This window comes from Andrena cerasifolii, chromosome 5, assembly GCF_050908995.1.
Source record: "Andrena cerasifolii isolate SP2316 chromosome 5, iyAndCera1_principal, whole genome shotgun sequence".
In the NCBI taxonomy this organism is placed as follows: Eukaryota; Metazoa; Arthropoda; class Insecta; order Hymenoptera; family Andrenidae; genus Andrena; species Andrena cerasifolii.
This window is the reverse complement of record NC_135122.1, coordinates 13,502,090-13,522,571: the sequence shown is the minus strand read 5'-3', so window position 1 is coordinate 13,522,571 and position 20,482 is coordinate 13,502,090. Positions and strand designations below refer to the sequence as shown.

Genomic DNA, 20,482 nt, shown 5'->3' with positions numbered 1-20,482 from the left:
GCGCGAACGGCATCGTCTCGACCCGCGGAATTGCAAAGCCGCGAGGCGTGCGTTCTTCGCTCTGCGGCTTTTTTTCCTATTTTCCAGAGATGGTAAGGATATCATCGACGCTACGTATTCGCACACGATGAGCGCGCTCGGTTTTCCCACCCCGCGGCGGCGAAAGGAAGTCCGTCGAGACTAGGGCCGAGCCTTTTGATCGCTTGCACGTACCTCGATGCATATTCCATTCCTCCCTTGTGCTCGACGCAAATCACGGTTGCGTTAATTAAGCAGCCTCGGAGCGCGAAAGGAGCCGCGAATCCTGAATTTTCATATTTGCCGAAACGGCTCGGTACCTGCAGCGAATACTCAGCTCCATAAGCGCGCGCCCGCGCGCCCTTCGCTCGGTTCTATTGGTTCAGCCGGTGACCTAGCTGTTCACATTCATGCGCATGTATTCAGACCCGCTCTCACTATACGGGCTTCATACGTGCTACGTATGTACATACGTACGCGTACTTGGATATAGGGTGGTGCGATAGAAATGGGCCACTTTGGTGCCAGCCCTTGGCTTGGTGCTGGGAAAAATGTATCAGCAGAAATGGATTCCAAGAGGCCAGGGAAGGGGCCTCTATTTCTTCTAATCAGATTATTACTATTTATTCTCATCTTTGGGCCATATAGTATTTGAGAAAGTAAAGTGTTTCCTGTCGCACGATTTGGAATTCACAGTGCTTCTGTCACTGTGGACCAAGCATTTATCATGACCTGTTTCCACAGAACCACTATATCAGTGGTGCACCCAAAGTAGGGGCTTTGAAAAAGAAAACTGGATTTTATTCTTTAAATAAATTTTTGTAATTACCTAATGAATTTTATTGAATTTGCTTTAAACGAAATTGCATTAAATTTTTCTGAAAAATATTTTTATCCGTCCAACTCGGCTCCCCCCAATATTAAATCCTGAGTGCGCCACTGCACTATATAAACATGTAGGTGGAGGAATCTACCATGGTACTTAGAACACACTCAAGTAGTGCGCAAAGTGAGACCCTGAAGATACAATCCAAGTCACCTGTTTCTATCCACTCGTTCTAATATATTCGAGTTGAAAAACTGTACAGAATGCACCCTTGAGTTGCTAAGTCTCCATAGTCCCAGTCGATCATCGCGTTCATCCCCTACTGCCTTTACGATCTCACCCCATATTTCCTTCGCACGGCATGCAGAGAGTCGCTCGTATCCGACTGGTGATGTCACCTGATTACCTCCACAGAGCGCGCCGTACTGCATGAGGAAGGACTCGAGCGAGAAGCTCACCGGAAATGCACAGTTCGAGGGCTACAGCGTCGACTTGATTTACGAGATATCGAGGATCCTCGGCTTCAATTATACGTTCCGATTGGTGCCGGACGGACGGTACGGGTCGTTCAACAGGCAGACGAAAGAGTGGGACGGTATGATGAAAGAACTGCTCGATCAGAAGGCGGACTTGGCGATCGCTGATCTCACGATCACGTACGACCGAGAACAGGCGGTCGACTTCACCATGCCGTTCATGAATCTAGGTGAGCGATCGTACTCTAATTGTATTTAATCGTACGAGCTCGTTTGCATTGCGCCATTCGGCCCTGGGGGTTGATTTAATTGAGCTTGGTACACGAGGTTCCTTGGCTTGACTTTCGGGTTTTGAAACTATCGTTGGTGAATGGTATCCGAGGAAAATTCGTACGAGAGTTTCTCTTCTGACGTACGTGAAATATTTAAGAAGACGTCAGAAGAGATCAGACGCAATCAGTTTGCAAGGAGATTAAGCATGTAAAGGACAGACAACGGCGCATGTTTCTACTGAATTTTCCCACATGAGTATTTTCGCGTTAACCTTTTGTCCAGAATATAAAGAAGTCTGTACAAAATCTGTTCCAATAAAAATTCGTATATCAATGGAGGCATTGAGAGCAAAAACGGACTATCCCACATTTTTAGGAAATTGAGTTAGTAGCAATAATTTATTCCAACAGGGTGTACTAATCATGTAAAATAGGAAAACTTGTTATCCTAATCAAAATTCGTTGTTAAAGGAACAATAATGTAAGTGCTTTTCGCAACATTCGAATAATCCACAAAACGGGACTTTTTCATTTTCAGGGATCAGCATACTGTACCGTAAGCCTATAAAACAGCCGCCGAATCTGTTCTCGTTCCTCAGTCCCCTCAGCCTCGACGTTTGGATTTATATGGCGACAGCTTATCTCGGCGTCTCTGTGCTGCTCTTCATACTAGCCAGGCAAGTGAATCCATTTTGCGAAGCTTGCGATAAGATGTATCGTACACCACTCGGCGAAATTTCGTATCCGAACGATCCGCGGGGAATGCATCCCTGCGCCAGCTAATATGTTTTAACACTCGACGCGTCCAACGCCGCGCTAGAAACTGGACAGATATCCAGCGCTAACTTTCTATCACAATAGAATTACTTTATCCACCGAGTTGTCTACCCAGCTACGTTATATACTCGGCTAGACGCTGAAGCTTGGCGCAGACTTATTCTTGGAACAATATCTTTGCCGGAATGGTATTCACTGTTCAGTAGCCTACAAATTAATAGGTATTCGATTCACGGCGGCTCGCGAGCACCCCTCGAACCTCTGTTAACCGTGCCACGTCTAATTTCACGATCTGTCGCGACGTACGTGTCCAGTTTCGCGTATAAAAACGACTTAAGATGCTCGCGAGTGGAACGGGCTGACGGGCGCAGCGCACTTGTTCCGCTCCCTTCGGCTTCTTTTTCTCCACGTCCGCGCGGTTCAATCCCCGTGCGTAAATGGCGATCGATCTCGTGGAAAAGGCAGACGCGTCCAGATAGGAAGGATCAGACTGTTGTCTAGAGTTGATCAGTTTAGATTCACCCCGTACGAGTGGTACAATCCTCATCCGTGCAACAAAAACCCGGACCATCTGGAGAATCGCTTCAAGCTGCTCAACTGCATGTGGTTCACCATCGGATCCTTAATGCGGCAGGGCTGTGACATTCTGCCCAAGTAAGCCGTTAGATTGGCATCACGGACGCTTGATCGTTTTCTACCTGTTTCATTTCACTCTGCTCTTTCGTTCTCTTTCAATCTTCTGCCCCCCATCTAGCTCGTTTCGTTGTTGTGTTACTGATACCCACGCGCCACACGTTGTCCCGCCTTAAAGCGTCGCGCCGCCGATCGAACGCATGTAAAACCGGGGACGTTAACTAACGATCCACTCTCGTTACGATTTACTTGTACACGTCCCGCGAGCAGCACAGCCCTATAACCGTGCCCGCCTAGTACGAGCCTGAAACGAGGAATGGATGAATTATTCAGCGAAAGGAATTCGCGAAACCGCCTTCAGCGATACCCATCGGCATCGAATATTCCGTGCCCCGTGCGTTGTCTCTCCCGAGCGAAGGCCACTCGTAAGGAGGATTCAGAAATTCGTCGTGATACGCTTCGCGGAATGAGGAACAGTGCTCTTAAGGAGAGACAAGTCAGCTCGGCGTGTCAAGACACTTACCATTATTCATTCGCCATCTTTCAAATTTAAGCCCAGTTCGGGGAACTTGTGTGTTCGGTTTTGGGAAAGCTCCGCGTTTCGCGGTGGGAGTAATGAAACATGAAATTGATTTACCGGGGCTATTCGAAGTGGTAGCAGCCCGGGGATAGATACCTTCGAGACGTATTATCTCTTGTTGAAATTTGAAATATCCTATCGGAGGAAAAGGTACTGCAATTGCAAGTTACAGAGAAGATTTTCTGAAGATCATACAAATGTACTTCATGGAAAAGGAATGTAGGAAGGATAATCTGTTTCAGAGAAAGGAGGGTTTGGGGTTACCTGGCAGTCTCTCCTTAACGTGTCTACTATTTACAGAACTTAAGTGAATATCGATTAACGAGCGGGCAACGATTCTCAGAGTCGTAGCCAGATATATGTTACGTATATTCCGAGACTTGAAGAAGCATATACATGGAGGTCTATATCAAGAGTATATTTATACTTGGTCTTTTCCTTCGACAATATTATTCCATTAATAACTGACTGTTTTCCGAAGTAACACATTCGACTAATCACTGCCAATATTATCTCACAATATTAGTATTATTGCGAACCAACTACTTCGGAGCAGTATTATTTTGACAAACAATGATTTGCAAGGAAGCCTGGAGACCTTCCCTAAGAAATCTACATAGAGTTTCCACTTGAATATACCCTGAAGCATTCCTCTGCTTTCAGAATTAAAAGGAAATGTTTTCTGTAAAAGTTGCGCAATTTTTGAAAACATTGTACAGACCCAGTATTAACACATAAATTTTCCAAAACTGCACCGAGACCTGGCCATTTAGAGATTACATACCTGATTACTTTCCTATAGATCTATCAGATCAGCATTTTCAGAACATTAAACGTCATCTCGCTCGCTCAGATGCCTATCTCGGTGTACCTTGCATTCAGGCCGTTGAACTAGCCTTAAGAGCCGTCATCATGCATCGATAACCAAGATACAACATTCCATTAAAAAGAATGGCCTTAATGTCTGCTCGCCGCTTCCACCTGAATTCCCATAGAACGAGATAACTTTTGCAAGCGACATTTGTTCGGAATACAGGAATGAACCATAGAAATTCAAGCTATTGAAACTTTTTGCACGATTACACTGATCAACGAATTCGCACAAATCACTAACAAACTCCCTGCGCCGACATCAACTGCCTCTCAAAAATCTTGCACAATTCTAAAACCAGAGGACCCCTATCAGAGAACGAGGGTATCCAAGACAATCGCCGGGCAACGCCAGTCAGGAGAATGTATCGAATGCAAAGGCACCAAGGATACAATATCGATCGCAGCAGGATCAATGGAACACGAGTATCACGCACGTTACGACTCTGAGGCTCTAATCCTCCCCCTTCTCCTTTCACGTGTCTGCAGGTTCAGCCCCTACGAGTGGGAGAATCCCCATCCGTGCAACGGACAGTCCGAGGTCCTCGAGAACGAGTTCACCCTGATGAACTCGCTCTGGTTCACCATAGGCTCGCTCATGCAGCAAGGCTCTGATATAGCGCCGAAGTAAGTCACCGAAGAGAACACAGCGACCCATGTCTCTGTACAGCCGTGTGTACGATGTTTTCCGTGTCGATGTCCAAGTTGCGGGAAGCTATGAGCTGATCTCGAGATTAACATAGTCGTTTGATCGTGGACCGTTGGCCTGAGTGCACAGGTCGATAGAGAAGTCTAGAGTGATCTTTTAGGGGCGGGGTTCGCGGAGGGAAGACGAGAGATTCGGGGGCCGTAGGTGCTACTGTGTCATGTAACGATAGCCTGGATATGCTATATCGTAGGCTTGCTGCAACCGATCACGTCCGCGTACCGAGAACTTGTTTGCCAACGTGCTTTGCTAACGCTGCCGATCTGTATGTCTCGTCTCCAGTCGCGGCGGCGACGTTTCGTTTATATGGAAATTGTTGCTGCTCTCACGGGGGGGGGGGGAGGGGGGCTGTAAGAAGCTAATACGGGACGACGTAACGGGAACGATACCGTGCAACTTTTGATAACTTTCGTCGCCGACGATATTTGACGGGACCCCGGGTGCGAATCGGAAGCAGGGAAAAACAGGGTCGCAGGGAACTCTTGTCGTGCCGTCGACGAGAACTTCGGCGCGAACGCTCGTCGAATAGAATCGCGCGATCGCGAGGGGAGGGTGTCGCAGGGTGTGCAGGAGAATGTGAAATTGTACATTTTGATCGTCCGGGTGTTGGCGAGATCTAATTAAGACGCTATCTCGACGTAGAAAGCAATTTGTTCGACGCAGATACCTCGGCGAGACAGCAGCAAGTTCCTCGGGTCGAAACGAGACACCAACTACTTTCACTACTTGTTGGATGGAAGTTGAAACGACTGAAACTAGCTTCTGTCTTTCGAAACTTTCCGTGAAGCAGCCCCTATCCCCGAGTCGTTATCGTCATTTCTCCTTTATTAGAAGTGGCGTTTAGTTGTTCTTATCTGGTGTTACAGTAGACTGTGTGAAATGCATGGAACAGTGGAACGTAGACGCTTGGAGTATTGCTAGAGGAACGGCTGTCGATTTCTCTCTGATGTATTTAGATTGAAGTAGATACGTATCGATGTAGTTTACACGTTGATGTTCATCATTTATCTAGACGTATTTCTCATGTTTAATTCACCTTACGTGGAGACTATGTGGCGTGAAGCAGAAATGGAAGTTCTCGCGAGTATCGGGAATGCAAGTTTCGGTGGCGATTACAGATGTAACCTGCAATCTTTGTTTCTGCTTCGTGACACCTTCAAATCGAGGCTTCGAATTCTACAGTGCGTACTGTTTCGGTGTGTACAGGCGATTATTCCTCGAACCATGCCGAACCATAAATGTTGTTTCGCTCGAAACAATAGTAACACCTCTTTAGAATCTCTGCAAGTTTCACGGAGGATTCAGAGGAGCCGAGAGACTCGCGGAAGATAATTGCCTGTGCACACTTAAATAGGCCACGGTGTACAGCGTGCATTTCTAGGAAGTCGAATCGGTCTGTCGACAAGTGCAACGCACGCAAAATCTACATTCTCTTGCGGAGAATGCACTATTTATTCGCGGGCGTTGCAGAGCACACACTGCACCCTTTGGATTTCTCCCACAGAGCGGTGTCAACGCGCATCGTGGCCGGGATGTGGTGGTTCTTCACTTTGATCATGATTTCTTCGTACACTGCCAACTTGGCCGCGTTCCTCACCGTGGAGAGGATGGATTCCCCGATCGAGAGCGCCGAGGATCTCGCGAAGCAGACGAAAATCAAATACGGGGCTCTCAAAGGAGGCAGCACCGCGGCCTTTTTCAGAGTAAGATCGCATGAATATCTTACGAACTCTTCGCGAACGCATGCGTAATCGCTTTATCCAGCCTCGTTCACTATCCCCGAATTCATGCAATATACATATACATACAATCATGGAGGAGGTAAAATATCGTACGGTAGAATACTCTGCAAGCGATTCGGAACGCAATTTCCCGCGAAACACAGAGCGCGTTTTATGTTTTAACACTGATTTCGATTTTATGCTCGGTGTTCTACAAAATGTTTACAATTTGCTATTAATGCCACACGCTTAGAAGGCAAGTGGAAGTCCCGCGTGTAAAGGGTTAATCTTCAAGGATTGATATCACGAAGGGTTGATTACGTTTTCGTTAAGATAATGGAAAGGTGAAAATTTCGTTGGCAACCATTGATGACGATCGATAGCAGGGATTATCGATCGAGACTGGGGGGGGGGGCTCCGTGATTTTGGGTAATAGGCCTCCTTGAAGATTACCCAATTCCCACCAACGTTCCATCGTTTAATGGCATGCTCGACCATGAAATTCCTGGCGTGATCCAGGATTCCAATTTCTCGACGTACCAGCGCATGTGGTCCTTCATGGATTCGGCAAAGCCGACGGTATTTACGACGAGCAACGTGGAGGGTGTAGAGCGAGTGATCAAGGGTAAAGGTAGCTACGCATTCCTAATGGAATCCACTTCTATCGAATACGTAATCGAGAGGAACTGCGACCTCACTCAAGTCGGCGGCCTCTTGGACTCGAAGGGATATGGCATAGCCATGCCGCCAAGTAAGTGCACCCCGACAGAAATCCACCCCCGCAGGCGCATGTACACACCCGCCGGAATATAAACTCGTCACCTAGATGCACCGTTAACCGATTACGCCTGCCTGAATGGCTCTCGCGAGCGATAGAGCCGCTGGCGCTATTTCGACCGATCGACGAGTATATCCTTGATTTATGGCCCCTAAGCGGACGCCGTCGAATCGGAAAGATAATTTTTCACGTTCGTCCCGCGGATTTATAGAGGAATTAGGAGGGCACCGATTTACCAGCCAACTTCAACTTTCCCACGCTCCGAGATCTTCACAGCTAAAATTCCCTTCCACGAAAGGAAAGGATTTCTTCATAGCGCGAACCTTGAGAAATTCGTCCGTTACCATTAAGTGGCAATCCCAAATTTCAAATAATTCGAACAATGCAAGTCGTGGAAGCTTGAAGGAAAACTCTCCGTCTGCACTATCCCCTGTAAAGTTTCTCAGAAATGTACAGCACATCCAGTTTCCCTTTCCTTCGTCGCGAAAGTTGAATTTCAATAAATCTCGCGGCGTCGAGGCGTGGGCCTGGAACTGGAGCATTCCGAACCTCCCCCGACAAATATCGACGAAGTTCCGCGAAAGAGTCGTCCTCGTCGTTCCCTTTATGCCGGTGCCTGCCCGCGTCACGTTCCGTCGGAATCGCGGCGAACTGTAAGCGATCGCGCGTAACCGACGTCGCATCGTCGATCGGTCTCGCGAGGACAGGGTGGAACTAGCTACGGCACGTAGAAACGATAACCCCCGTCGACGACTTTTCGGAAAGTTTCGGCCGCGATAAAAGTCGCCCGTCGAGGGGGGCGACTCGCTTAAAACGACCTTGGAACTTCAGATTCGCCGTACAGGACGGCCATAAGCGGGGCCATCCTGAAGCTGCAGGAAGAGGGCAAGCTGCACTTGCTGAAGACACGCTGGTGGAAGGAGAAACGCGGCGGAGGATCTTGCAGGGTGAGCATGCAAACGCGTTCCCCTTGTTTCCCGCGGCGACGGTGCAGTCGATAAGCGCGCGACCGAAATTCTTACCCCCTTCGCTGCATTTTCGCGGCCACCACGCCCTGCCCGCCGCGATAGTGGGTGGAGGGTGAGCGAGCGGACCTTGCTGCCAAGAAGACAGTTTCATAAATTCGTGAAATCATGGCCGCAACTATCGTGTAGCACGTATCTGGCGGTGTTGCTTTTCGCAGGATCAATTCCAGCGACCAGCGGTTGCCTGAAGATTCCTTTTTTTTTGTGGCATACCTTTTATAGAGTCAGGGATAGAGGGAAGTAAGCGACGACAGAATTTCCTTTCGGGAGTGTTGTCTGTGGAGGAAGTTTCTTTTATCCGTAGCTGAAGAGTTACAAACTGCACGTGCTACAAACTGCACTGTCTGTATCTTGACATTCTTTTGCCTTATGGAAATGGAGGGTGGGAGCAGAATTGCATTGTGCGTGTAGAATGTCTCTTTTCCTCGGGGTGCACGAATGTGTCGGTGATAATGAAAGTGGTGTAACTTAAAAAAACAAAAAAATTTAGATTTCTCTTAGTTTATGTTATATTCATTTATATTCAATATTACGCGAAAATTCCCGAAATCAGCGATTTTCGACCTTATTCTGCGATCTTTAAACGTTTGTAGCTCGGAGCAACGTTAACCGATTTTGATGAAATTTTAGGCACGTATACAAGTTACTGCAATCTAAAAACGTTTTTTATTAATTTTCATTACAGCTCACAAAAAAAAGTTTAAAAATCGACCTTTACTATTCTTTTCGCTATTCCAACCAAATACATTTTTTTTCAAAACGACGAAACGCGTCAGTTAGCAAACTAATCCTTCTAGCTTCTCAAAAAAACTCAAGTTGTTTGGACCAATTCTAAAAAAGTTATGCGATTTTAAAAAGTGTCCGAATATTAATGCGAGTCACTGTATGTGTGTGTGTGTGTTATGGGTTGTGCCCAGAACTTTCGGCGCCCCTTTCGTTAGAGCAGTCAGCCCTTGTGTTGATGTATACGCAACAAGAACGCTGCTGTCGCGTGCCTCGATCAGTATAATTATATAATTCGTGCATTCGCTTATTGCGCTCGTATTAATAAGTTTACTGTTCTGTTCACTTCCGGACACTAATATTCTGTCACACCACTTTGATCAATCACTGGCACGAACGTGCCAGAAATATTCTTCTATCGAAACTTCTTCTACGTTCTTCCCTGCGTCTCGAAATCGATGAACAGGAAAAACGCTTCAAGACCGCATAGACCCGCGTCTGGAGCGACTTTGGAGGCACTCTAGAGCGAGAATTGCTTGTCTGTTGCCAGGATGAAACGTCGAAGAGCAGCTCGACGGCGAACGAGCTGGGCCTGGCGAACGTCGGCGGCGTGTTCGTGGTTCTGATGGGCGGGATGGGGATCGCTTGCGTGATAGCGGTATGCGAGTTCGTCTGGAAGAGCAGGAAGGTCGCCATAGAGGAACGGGTGAGTGAGGTCAGATAGCACGTCGAAGAAGGCGTGATAGCGCCTGAAGTAACGTTGTCCAACACGCACCTCGATCCCGACGCGATTTACCCCGACATACCGCGCGAATACATCAGTTGATGTTCGCGCGATGGTGGAGTTACTCTTTAATGGTCACGGCGCAAATACAAAACCACTCGGGTCTGATCGTTCTACCGTCCCCGCCGATGAGTCGCGTCTCGCTAAGCGCGTACCCCCGACAAAGGGAGCACACCGGATAGTAGATTGATCTCTTTGTTTCTGGAGGACACTCGCGGTGGTCATCGGCAACTTCAGACGAGGCATCGTTGATCACCACCGCGATGCCAATTTCCAAGCTTCTGATTATCTTTGTCTGGTCTCCCCTCGTCCATCTCCATTCGAGTCGAACGGGTTTGAAGCGGGAGACAAGCGAGGAGACATCGAAGCGTGGAGCGTCTTTATTCTTCGCTGGATATCGTTTACAGACGCCACGTTGCTAATTTTCAACCGGTTCCGCTCTATTATCCTTCTTCGGGCTTCGCTGTGTTCGAGGAGCCTTGGTGCGGGGGGTAGTGTGCAGGATATTGCGGAGCTGTGGGATTTAATTATTGCGAAGGAAAAATTCACTGACGGGTCGCTGCAACATCGCGCAGCCGATCCTCGGTTATGCGAGTAATTTACATCAGAATGAAAATCCAAGGGCAATGAATCCGGTTCGCTTGATTAGTTCCGCGCCGGGCAACAATTCGTTCTCTCCGAAGCAATTTAAAGAAACGAAAGAAAAGAGCCATGGGGGGCGGGGGGATCAGTGATTGCGTAGCGAAGGAAATGTCCACGCCAAGTGTTACACGCTTCATCCATCCCCTTCTAACAAAAAATTTGCATCGTACCCTCCTCTCTGGCACTGAAATCTTCTTTCGCCATGAGAATTCATATTAATACGACATCGATCGCGAACATGTTCGGAGCAAAATTCTCGGGGCTATTCCTCGCGCTCGAACGCGCTCGGAAATCGCGTGTCTCCAGGGATGAACGGGAACCGTCGTGGGGCATCGACTTCTCATTCCTCCCGGGCTGTAAGAAGGCGATGGCAGAACTGAATCCGTCGCGTCGCGAAAGGAGGGAAACGGGGGCCGTTCGAAGCGTTCGAGGGCGAAAATTCCGCGGCGCATGGCAGGGATGAAATTAAGGCGCGGAGCGACGTGGCGAAACGCAACGCGGCGGAAACTCGCGTGCGCGATGGCTCTCGCGTGTCTACAATATGTATTCGAGCTACCGTTTGCGTACATTCGAGCGGCAAGCAAACAGGCAAGTATTTGAGAAGGGCTCGTCCACAAATACGGATATGCAGCTTTGCGCCGCTGACCCCGCGTGCTCGAGAGCAAACAATCCCACGAGCCAACAAACGGCCGGTATTGCTGTTCCTCTTTGGACCACGCTTACTCCAGACCGCAACACAGTAGCCGCGATACTCCCTCCGAACCTGAACCTGCTAATCGTTCGTGCTTTATACTGGCTTCCCTCGAAAATCACGCCACAATCGAGAGCAAGCTACCTCCTCCGGGAACAATTGGGTAGAAATGGGAGAATCGAGGGATTCTCTTCTGAAATTGCGACTCACGGTTCAAGATTCCAGCCGCGCGATTCATTTTCGATGGTGAACGGTCAACTTGCCACGGGGGAACTAGTCTCGCTGCGGAAATAGTAGATAAATGATATACTTTGGTCAAACATGTTAAATTGGTGCTCGTCGAGGACAGGAGAGCAAGGCTTTTATGAGGAAGCAATTCTGCGTTCTGTAATTTTGTAGAGCGAGCTTATTCGAGGATAATGGAACTCTTTTAATGCTCTGAGCGAGATAGAATGGTTGAAAATAAAAAAGTCCTTTGTTCCGATTCTTTCGTTCATTCGAACAGAAGGAATCTTCTCGTTTTTGGTTCGCTACGGGTTTAAGCTCGTCTTGCGCGCACCGTTAAACTGTGGTTTCGTGAAAGAGTGTATTGAAAAGGGAATGTTCTCCACACTTTCTGTTACCACTGGTTTATTGAGCTGACTTCCAGGATTTGGCCTTGTTCTGTGACCCGGCGAAGATTGCACGTCGTATTCCCCACGTTTCGTTCGCTGCACTTTGCCTTCTCCTCTCTATCTAGAAGCACTCGTTTCGTGTAAACTGCTTGGTAAATTGTTATGGCGACGGTTTTTTAGATTTCGTTTCTTATCGGGTGGTAATACGCGTCCGCGTACTTTGTACCCGCGCCGATTCGATTCATCGATCTGATCCACCTAACGCAATCTTACCCGAGCATTTTGCTGTTCTGTTCTAGAAGCAGAAATCCTCGGGGAAACCGATCTGCGAAGCTTTTACCGATCTACACTAACGGACGGTATAGCGATCTCCTTTGAAAAAGCATGAAAAAAAAAATACAGATTCCTAAGCCCGAGAAAAGCGTATCTGACCCGATGGACCTAAGGAGGAACTCCACCACGAGCGGTCGAGAACTGTGTGAAACACTGACAGACACGAACTGTAGAAAGTTTAAACGAAACGTATAATCAAAAAAAAAAAAGAGCAACGATCCTCGACCTTTCCAGTTTTTCTTCCCCTCAGAAATCATCAGTTCGCTTCGATAATCTGCTAATGAAGCTAATCGTGATCGAGTAAAATACGGCACCCTTCGTGTCTCCCTTAATCAGAGCAAAGAGAAGAACCGTGCTGAGTTAGTTCGGTACTTTTCCAAATTTATCATCACCCCGCCAAGATCTCTTATTCATGGGCCTGCCGAATGGCACAGCCACCGAAATTGGAAAGGTCAACGCGTTTGCCATTTGCTCATATCAAAACCTTAGGTTAATTGACGACCAGCTTCGAGCCTCGCGGCGAGAAGTGAACAGTCTCCCGGGGCAATTGTTTATACAAAATCGAGCGCGGCGCGGCTCGGACGCGCCGCGATCGCGACTGAATTTAACGTGCTGCAGAGTAAAACGAGATATTTACGGAACAATCACGATTTTATACCGGATAGATAATTAATGTATAGCGTCAGGTTGCAAACGTTTTATTGTGTATGTAAATATTGTGTAGTTCGAGGGGCGGTTCACCACCCCCTCGGCGGAGTCCGTATGTTTCTCCGGAAAGCCAAGGGAAAAAGAAGGAGTTAAGAGAAAATTTCAGGTCCAGGAAGAGAAGCCCACGGATTCCCTAGCGAGAAACGAAACAACTCTGTGTTATTCGATAGACGATTCCGTATGTTTCGGCTTGTAAACTTGTACCATACGAATTAACCCAATGGCGGTGCCTCGGTCAATTCTAACCCATTGTTAATGTCTCCTTTTAGCGAATTTTGCCGATCACGTTTATAAAATGAAATGCGTGCATTTCACTTTATAGGTACTGCTTTTGTTAATGGATGTGTTCGTATAGATTGTCTGAGCATCGCGGACCAAGTCGCCGCATGCGAGCTCCTTATAACAAAAGGGATCCGAAAGTCCTTTACCGTTTCGCAATCTGAGGCTTGGTTCCGAAGATATGGGTGATCAAAGTTTCGAGATCCGGCTTCCGACGTCCGCCGCTCGAATTCCAGGCTGTCGCGGATGCATCGGAAGTCGAGTGCCGAAACTTCGGTCGCTTCTATCTCGAAAACAAAGCTTCGTACAGCGAAACAGTAAAGAACTTTCCGATTCCATTTCTTACGACGAATTCGCATGTCTCGTCCAGTCCAATATTCCTGGAATATTCTTTAGATACATGTATACGTTTGTTTGCAGTAAATTTCTGGTATTAGTATATACTTGGCTCGCTATGTATCACCTTCTTCTACCGCTGTTTGATCATGTGCCGAGCTTACAGAAATTACGACGTAAAATATTTCCAACAGACCCTCCTATAAGCCGAATAATAACATCATACGAATTTTATATTATTTTAGATTAAGGCGAACTCGTCCCTTGATTCCCCGCGACACACAGACTACTGCTAGAAAATGCGTTCCTTCGATACACGATCGTCTTCTTATCGTTTCCGACAAGTGTCCAAGCTAACCGAAGGATTAAAATCGATACTGGGCCAGAAAGGACCCAGGCACCGCCAGCCGATGGTTAAATGCGGTTGCATTGAATACGTAGGCGTTAAGTGAATCACGTACGATTCTCGAAAGGACACGCGCACGATGTGTGACAGTTTAGTATGACATTGTTAGTTGTGTCGCAATGTTTCTTGCCTCTCTTTCTCTCTCGCCACGGATACACAGGAGGTGAGCAAACTTTTGTACTCTGTTCCCGCTACAAGTTCTGTCGCAGCACTGGCCGATCAATAAATCGTAGAGCATGTGTATCTTAGATAGAGCTCCCTTTTTTCGCCAGCCTCTCTTTTCTTTTTTCGCTTTCGAGAGACTTTTTTCGTGCTTGTCCTCGTGCGACGCTGGAAATGGAATCGTTGGGGAATTGCTGTAGAAATACGAGATCTTGCAAACGTATTCAGTTTATTCGACTGTTTGGAATCTCAGATGCCTGAGTGTTTATGAAAGTAAGTAATCCTGGAGTCAGCATTCCGTTTGCATACAATTCCTCCGTTTGTAGAGAAGGGGGGATGCTATTCTCTATGGTAAAAAAAAAGAGGGAAAGGAAGAGACGAAACGAAAAAATAATTCACCATTCCCACCATTGTTCACTTTTATTATAAGCTAAGAATTGTCGAGGAAAGGGATGCAATAATTCTCGGTACATTGAGTCACACAATTATGATTTTCTCTTCTACTTTATGCCTGCTGTTCTTAATGTAGTTCAAGTGCCTGTGATGCGAACTGGATATTCTACTGCCAATTTAGAAGAATGCTACTCCAACTTGGATGCTTCCCCTGTAACAATTAGTGAAAAGAAAGTTCACAAACTACCACGATTTCGACTGAGAATTGTATAAATAAATATTACAAGAATGCTTGCCTTCCATCGCTGCCAAATCCATCCTGTTCCTCGCAGATGTCCATAGTTAGCGCAAAGTATAATTGAATTGCACGTGCATAACAAATTGCCTAATCGTCGGGGAGTCAGCTCGATGCCATGACGCGTCGTATGAAAACAAAAGAGAAATATATCCCTGCCTTCGTGCGAACACACATCTCTGAATTTCTACCCCGAACCTTAGACTCATATAAAATAGAGCAACTAAATCAGTGATTCCCAACCTGTGAGTCGCAGAGTGTTTTCTGGGGGGGGTCGCTAAATTTTTTTTGGTTTATTTTTTTAATATAATTAAGATAGATATACATTCTGAAATACTTATTTTTAATATGTTTTCTTTACCTCATAAAATTTTCCTTAACTTGTATGGGGCGGAGGGTCGCAGGTTATTTGAATATTGCAAAAGTGGATCGCGATTCAAAAAAGTTTAGGAAACACTGGTTTAAATGTGCTGCACTTGAATATCTCTGTTGCCTTCAGAAACATTGCCAAGACATTTGATTTATCGGAATTGAAACTTATCAATCTCCACACTGCAATACAACTCCATCCATTCCTTGATCTCTCCGTCCCAACACGTTTACAAAATTCCAGCAGACGTCTCGAAAACATTCTGCCCGATTCTTTCATTACAGTCAGAGAACAAACATCGGCAAATTCTTTCCGCGTTGCAATCCACCGGCGCACAAAGCGTACGAAATTTCACGCAACCTCGTGGTCCCCGGAAATTTGCCACGTCTTCGCTGTCGTTCCGGGATGCAGCTAGCGGCGTTACGCTCATTCGCTCATAAAAAGTTATCGCGTCGATAAAGCTTGACGGCTCGAGCAGACTGCCGGGCGGATGCCGGCGCAGAAGTTTGACCGCGTCGCGGGTGCACGCGTCATCGCGTTCGGCTGACGAAGGCTCCGCGAGAGAGGGCCGTACGACTAAGAGCCCGCAGCGGTGGTTTCCTCCAACTTGCAGAAGTCCGTGTGCTCCGAGATGGCGAGCGAGCTGCGTTACGCCCTGGACTGTGGCAACGGCACGAAAAAACCGGTGAAGAAGACCAAGACCCTGGTTCGCCGCGAGAGACAGCAATCGAACGTCTCGATCGTCTCCGAGGAGGGCAGGTACCCGGTGTGCAACAAGTACAGGGATTTCGTCGGGAAAGCCCCTCTGACTTGAACTCTGGAGGGTCGTTAGACGCGAGGGGCGACGGTCAGGGGTTGATCTCGGTTCGCGATCGGCTGCACCGCGACGCAATCGGTCGCGAAACGACGCCTCAGGGGGAGCAAATGGGACACAAGCTAGAGGACTGCTCCCAGGCTAGAACGGGACTCGCCACCGAACTGTGCATGCATACGTCTGTTCCCTGTTTTATATTGTCTATAATTCTTCGTTCTTTTTCTACGAGTGACGCGGACGTCGAGTACAGTAGATCATCGGCTAGCAGTTTGTAGGAACGAACCGTTCGGTCGTTGATCGAGGCTCGATGAAATTTATTGTAGCGAGGGGGGGGGGGGTGACAACGATGCGCGCCGTTCGAGCGGAAGGATCGACGGGCAGGAGGAAGCAGGCCGCAGGCTTCACCTTTTGTTGTGGTGCTCGTGGTAAAAATAGATGTTCTTTTCTTTTCCGTTGTGAAAATGGTAACCGAAGTGGTTAAATAGAATAATTCCCGCATGTTCGTAGAAAATTGTGAAAGTGGTAACCGAAGCAGTGAGAGTATTTATAAGCATTAAGATCTTTCGCGGTTCATCGGTATATACAATTGTGTCTGCTGGGTAGGTGATACCAGGAGTAGTGTCATTTTTTTTATAAGCACGTAGAATTAATTTATGTTTCCTATCGATGACAGGAGAAGAAGCGAGGGAAAGTTTTAACGCAGAGGAAATATTCGATGATCACTTCTTGTGTTCTGTTCGTATGCATTGGATGCATTTTTTTTTTTATAAAAAGCATCTCATATAGCATACAATACAAGCTCCTAATTCTCGCACTTTTTGAACTTTGTGAGATTTCAGATATGTGTATTTCTAACTGACTAATTCGGAAATGACATTACTCACGGCTACCCCTCATAATTAATTGCGATTTTATCATTTATCTGCGACAGGCAATTATCGCGGGCTCTAACATTAATTCGGGATACACCGCTTTAACGTTGGAAGTCTTGTAATGAACCTTTCCGTTCCCGATCTTCCGTATAACTTTTCGATTTTGTTTCTCACGCCTTTAGAAAGTATATCGCAATTGCAGGGAATCAGACCAAGGGTCGGTTGTTCTGCATCCACTGTTCAAACTTTCTGCAACCCTTCCGTTCATCTCCCATCCCCCTGCGAAACGCAGTTACATCGCCTACCTGAGTTCTTAGTACTTGCACCTGTGCTATTTTCTGTTTGATAAACGAACGCAAAGGATTGCTCGCGCGTCGATATCTTCCGCGCGATATTTCGCGAGCACGCGACTATTGTATGCATGTTGAGAGCGATCGAGGAGAAAGAGTGGACTCAATCGAATCGCGTGTGAAACGCCGCTGAACAGCGAGCGCAAGTGCCCACCTAGAAAGTGAATCGAAATCGTTCCGACATCGATCACCTCATTAAATTCATCAAGGGAGCACGTCGCTAGTAATTAGATTAACAAAAATATACGAACGGAAAGGTGCCGCACGAGTGTCTCTGTCTGTTCGATGGCGTTCGGGTGCACACATTTAGTGTAAATAATCGTACTAATCGTTAACACTACGAATTATACGGTCACGTCTGTGCTACGGCATTGTATTATAGAACGTTCATCAGAGATTCATCTGATCGCGAGGGCGCGTTCGGTCGATTGGTGAAGGTCTTAATTCGAGCGTCTTCTCCGATGCTGTAAGATAAAACGATAAACGCGCGCGAGTGTCGAGGGAGTGTGTCCATTCGAACGTTTCACGTCGACACTTAACCGGGTGTAGATAGGACGAGTGATTTTATACTTTCCTTTTCGCAATCGAGGTTGCAAGTCTCGCTCTTTCCGCAAGAGTTCGAACCTTTCAACCTCGCCGTTGCGTACCATCGAATTCCACTGATCTACCTGCGCGCCACTCTTGAATCCAATGGATTCAATCTTCGAACGTGATACTGAATTAATCCTTTGAACGCCAAAGTATTGCATATTGTACGTTTCTATTTAATGAAGTTTATATTAATTTATCGCCCGCTTCTTAGTGGCGCGACAAATTCCACCCCTGCCTATACAATTAAGCGCGCTTCACGAGTCCCACCCCCCTGACGAGGGAGGTTTGTAACTGGAAATCTCTCCGGCAAGAAATTACTTTTATACCGAGTTCCTGCTTATCAAAGAATCCGCAGGCTCTGTGCCACTCTGTGTTATAAGTCCATATTAATGGAACATCAACTTTGAATTCTGTTTAAACTGGCTCTACTTTCCAATTAAATTATGCAAATTTCTTGTACATAAGGGGCCACTTGGTTCGCTCCGCTGTAACTTTTCAATTTTCCCGCGTTAAGGGTTGCACGTTCAAGGGATTAGGCCAGCTAACGAAGGAACGAATGAGCCTGTCTTGCCGCCGGCACGTTGCCATTCACGAACGCCATGAACTGAGCAGTATTAATTTCCGTCTTCCTCCTCTTAAGGCGTAAACACACGCGAATGCCGTACGTGCACGGGTGCCCGCCTGGTTCCAAGTGCCAGCAATTCACCGCGCGCGGGTAGATCGGCGCGATGCAATTAGCGGCCCGAATGCTCGCGATTCGTGGATGTATGCCCGATTTCGAGTACACGTACGTACAATCGACGACGACGTCGAGGCCCTCCATTTTACCGGCTTCAGGACGTTTTCTTACTATCCGTCGAAGTCTGTACACCGAGCAGAACGTACAAACACGGGAGACCCACGTTAACGACACAAACACCGCATATTACACGTAAGTACTCTGTAAATATTGTCTGTATCGCCTACGTTGCGTTCGCGTCGTAAACGAGTTTGTTAACGAGCCTATTGATTATACTTCTTACGTAAAGTGTACTACCGAGCATCGTATTAAACGTGAATAAACTCATCGTCTGTAAATTCTCACTAGATGTGTGTTTCTCTTTAATTCAACGAAGCGTATTATACGAAGTGTTCGAAGGTGAGAAAGGAGAAGGTTCAATAAAAGATTTTTTATCATTTCTTTCATAAGTCACTTTATTCCAGACAAGGCGTGAAACGATTCCGAAAATAACTGTTTAAAACTGTTATATAAAGGTTCCGATTAAAACGATTATGGAGAACCTTTATTCTCAAGATAACTGTTATGAAGAACCGAAATTTCCAAACATTATATGCTTCGGTTGCGGTTCCTATTTCCCTACTCATATCGGTTCCATAATCGTTATCTTTTCGTTTCTATATCGGTTCCGAAACGGTTCTAGAATCAATTCTTGTATCGACTTTTCCCTAATTAATATCATTAATTATTGGTAGCTGTAGATTACTGTATACCTATGTGCATATTTTTTACAAAATCCCTGCAGAAGCAGGAGAAACATTTATACGTATCATTGATTTCTAATAAAACGTTGAAATAAATAAATCAGCTACATATCTTTTGCATTCGCACACACTATATTATTCAGGAATGGAAGTTAAAAGTTTCTGCTGTTTTTATAAGGATTTTGTAAAAACTATGCAAATATACAGTAATCTGCGGCTACAATGATTAATGATATCAATTAGAGAAAATTCGATACAAGAATTGATTCTAGAACCGTTTCGGAACCGATATAGAACCGAAATAATAACGGGTATGGAACCGATATGAGGAGGGAAATGGGAACCGTAACCGAAACAGATAATAGTTGGAAATCTCGGTTCTTCATAACAGTTATTTTCAGAAGAAAGGTTCTTCGTAACCGAAATCGATATTATAACAGTTTTCAAGCCCTGATTCCAGGTACACTTAACATCTGAAACGTTCGGGGCATCCTGATGTTCCTACCTCAGAAAATATGGTAAGTCGTCCTGTAATAACAGAGTCTGGCGTAAATAGTGTAATCAAAATGTGTAAGTTGTGTTGTAATAGCATAGAGACTGTGTAAGGTAATCTTATGTCATTCTATAACGGTTGAAAATTTCATATTTCAGTGGATAAGGATCATAGCTATTCAAATATGAATTATTGATGCGTGGTATTCGCAAGTCTTGTAATATCATCCATCATTTATTTATGCAAGTCTCCTCCGCGCATCAAAGTATATCGAGATAGGCATCAGTTATGATTATTCCAGAATAACATGTTGTCGAGGGTGCACTTGGTACACGCTGCGCGATTAACCACAGACTGCCGGCTCCTTCGGTTCAAACGGCAAATTATTCCACGCGTAATATACTTAACGCGGCCGCCATAATCCCCTCGTTGATTACGGACAGAGAAACTTCTACCTTTAAA

The 20,482-nt window shown here is 46.3% G+C and overlaps 1 protein-coding gene across 13 annotated transcripts in view; it reads left to right on the top strand.

Moving 5' to 3' along the window:
- The window catches only part of Kair1d (Kainate-type ionotropic glutamate receptor subunit 1D), a 223,983-nt gene that overhangs the window by 193,959 nt on the left and 9,542 nt on the right, over positions 1-20,482 (top strand). For 7 of the 13 annotated variants that reach the window (XR_013085279.1, XM_076811592.1, XM_076811597.1 and 4 more), the window contains 7 exons: positions 1,259-1,550; positions 2,131-2,269; positions 4,942-5,079; positions 6,663-6,861; positions 7,399-7,630; positions 8,489-8,604; positions 9,956-10,111. Coding sequence is in view for 12 of the 13 variants with exons in the window: in XM_076811592.1 (XP_076667707.1) it covers positions 1,259-1,550; positions 2,131-2,269; positions 4,942-5,079; positions 6,663-6,861; positions 7,399-7,630; positions 8,489-8,604; positions 9,956-10,111 (1,272 nt within the window). In the remaining variant the exon portion in view is untranslated. Of the gene's footprint in view, positions 1-1,258; positions 1,551-2,130; positions 2,270-2,885; positions 3,024-4,941; positions 5,080-6,662; positions 6,862-7,398; positions 7,631-8,488; positions 8,605-9,955; positions 10,121-16,031; positions 19,222-20,482 lie in introns of those variants that run through there. The other 6 variants (XM_076811602.1, XM_076811600.1, XM_076811601.1 and 3 more) reach the window with 3 other exon arrangements.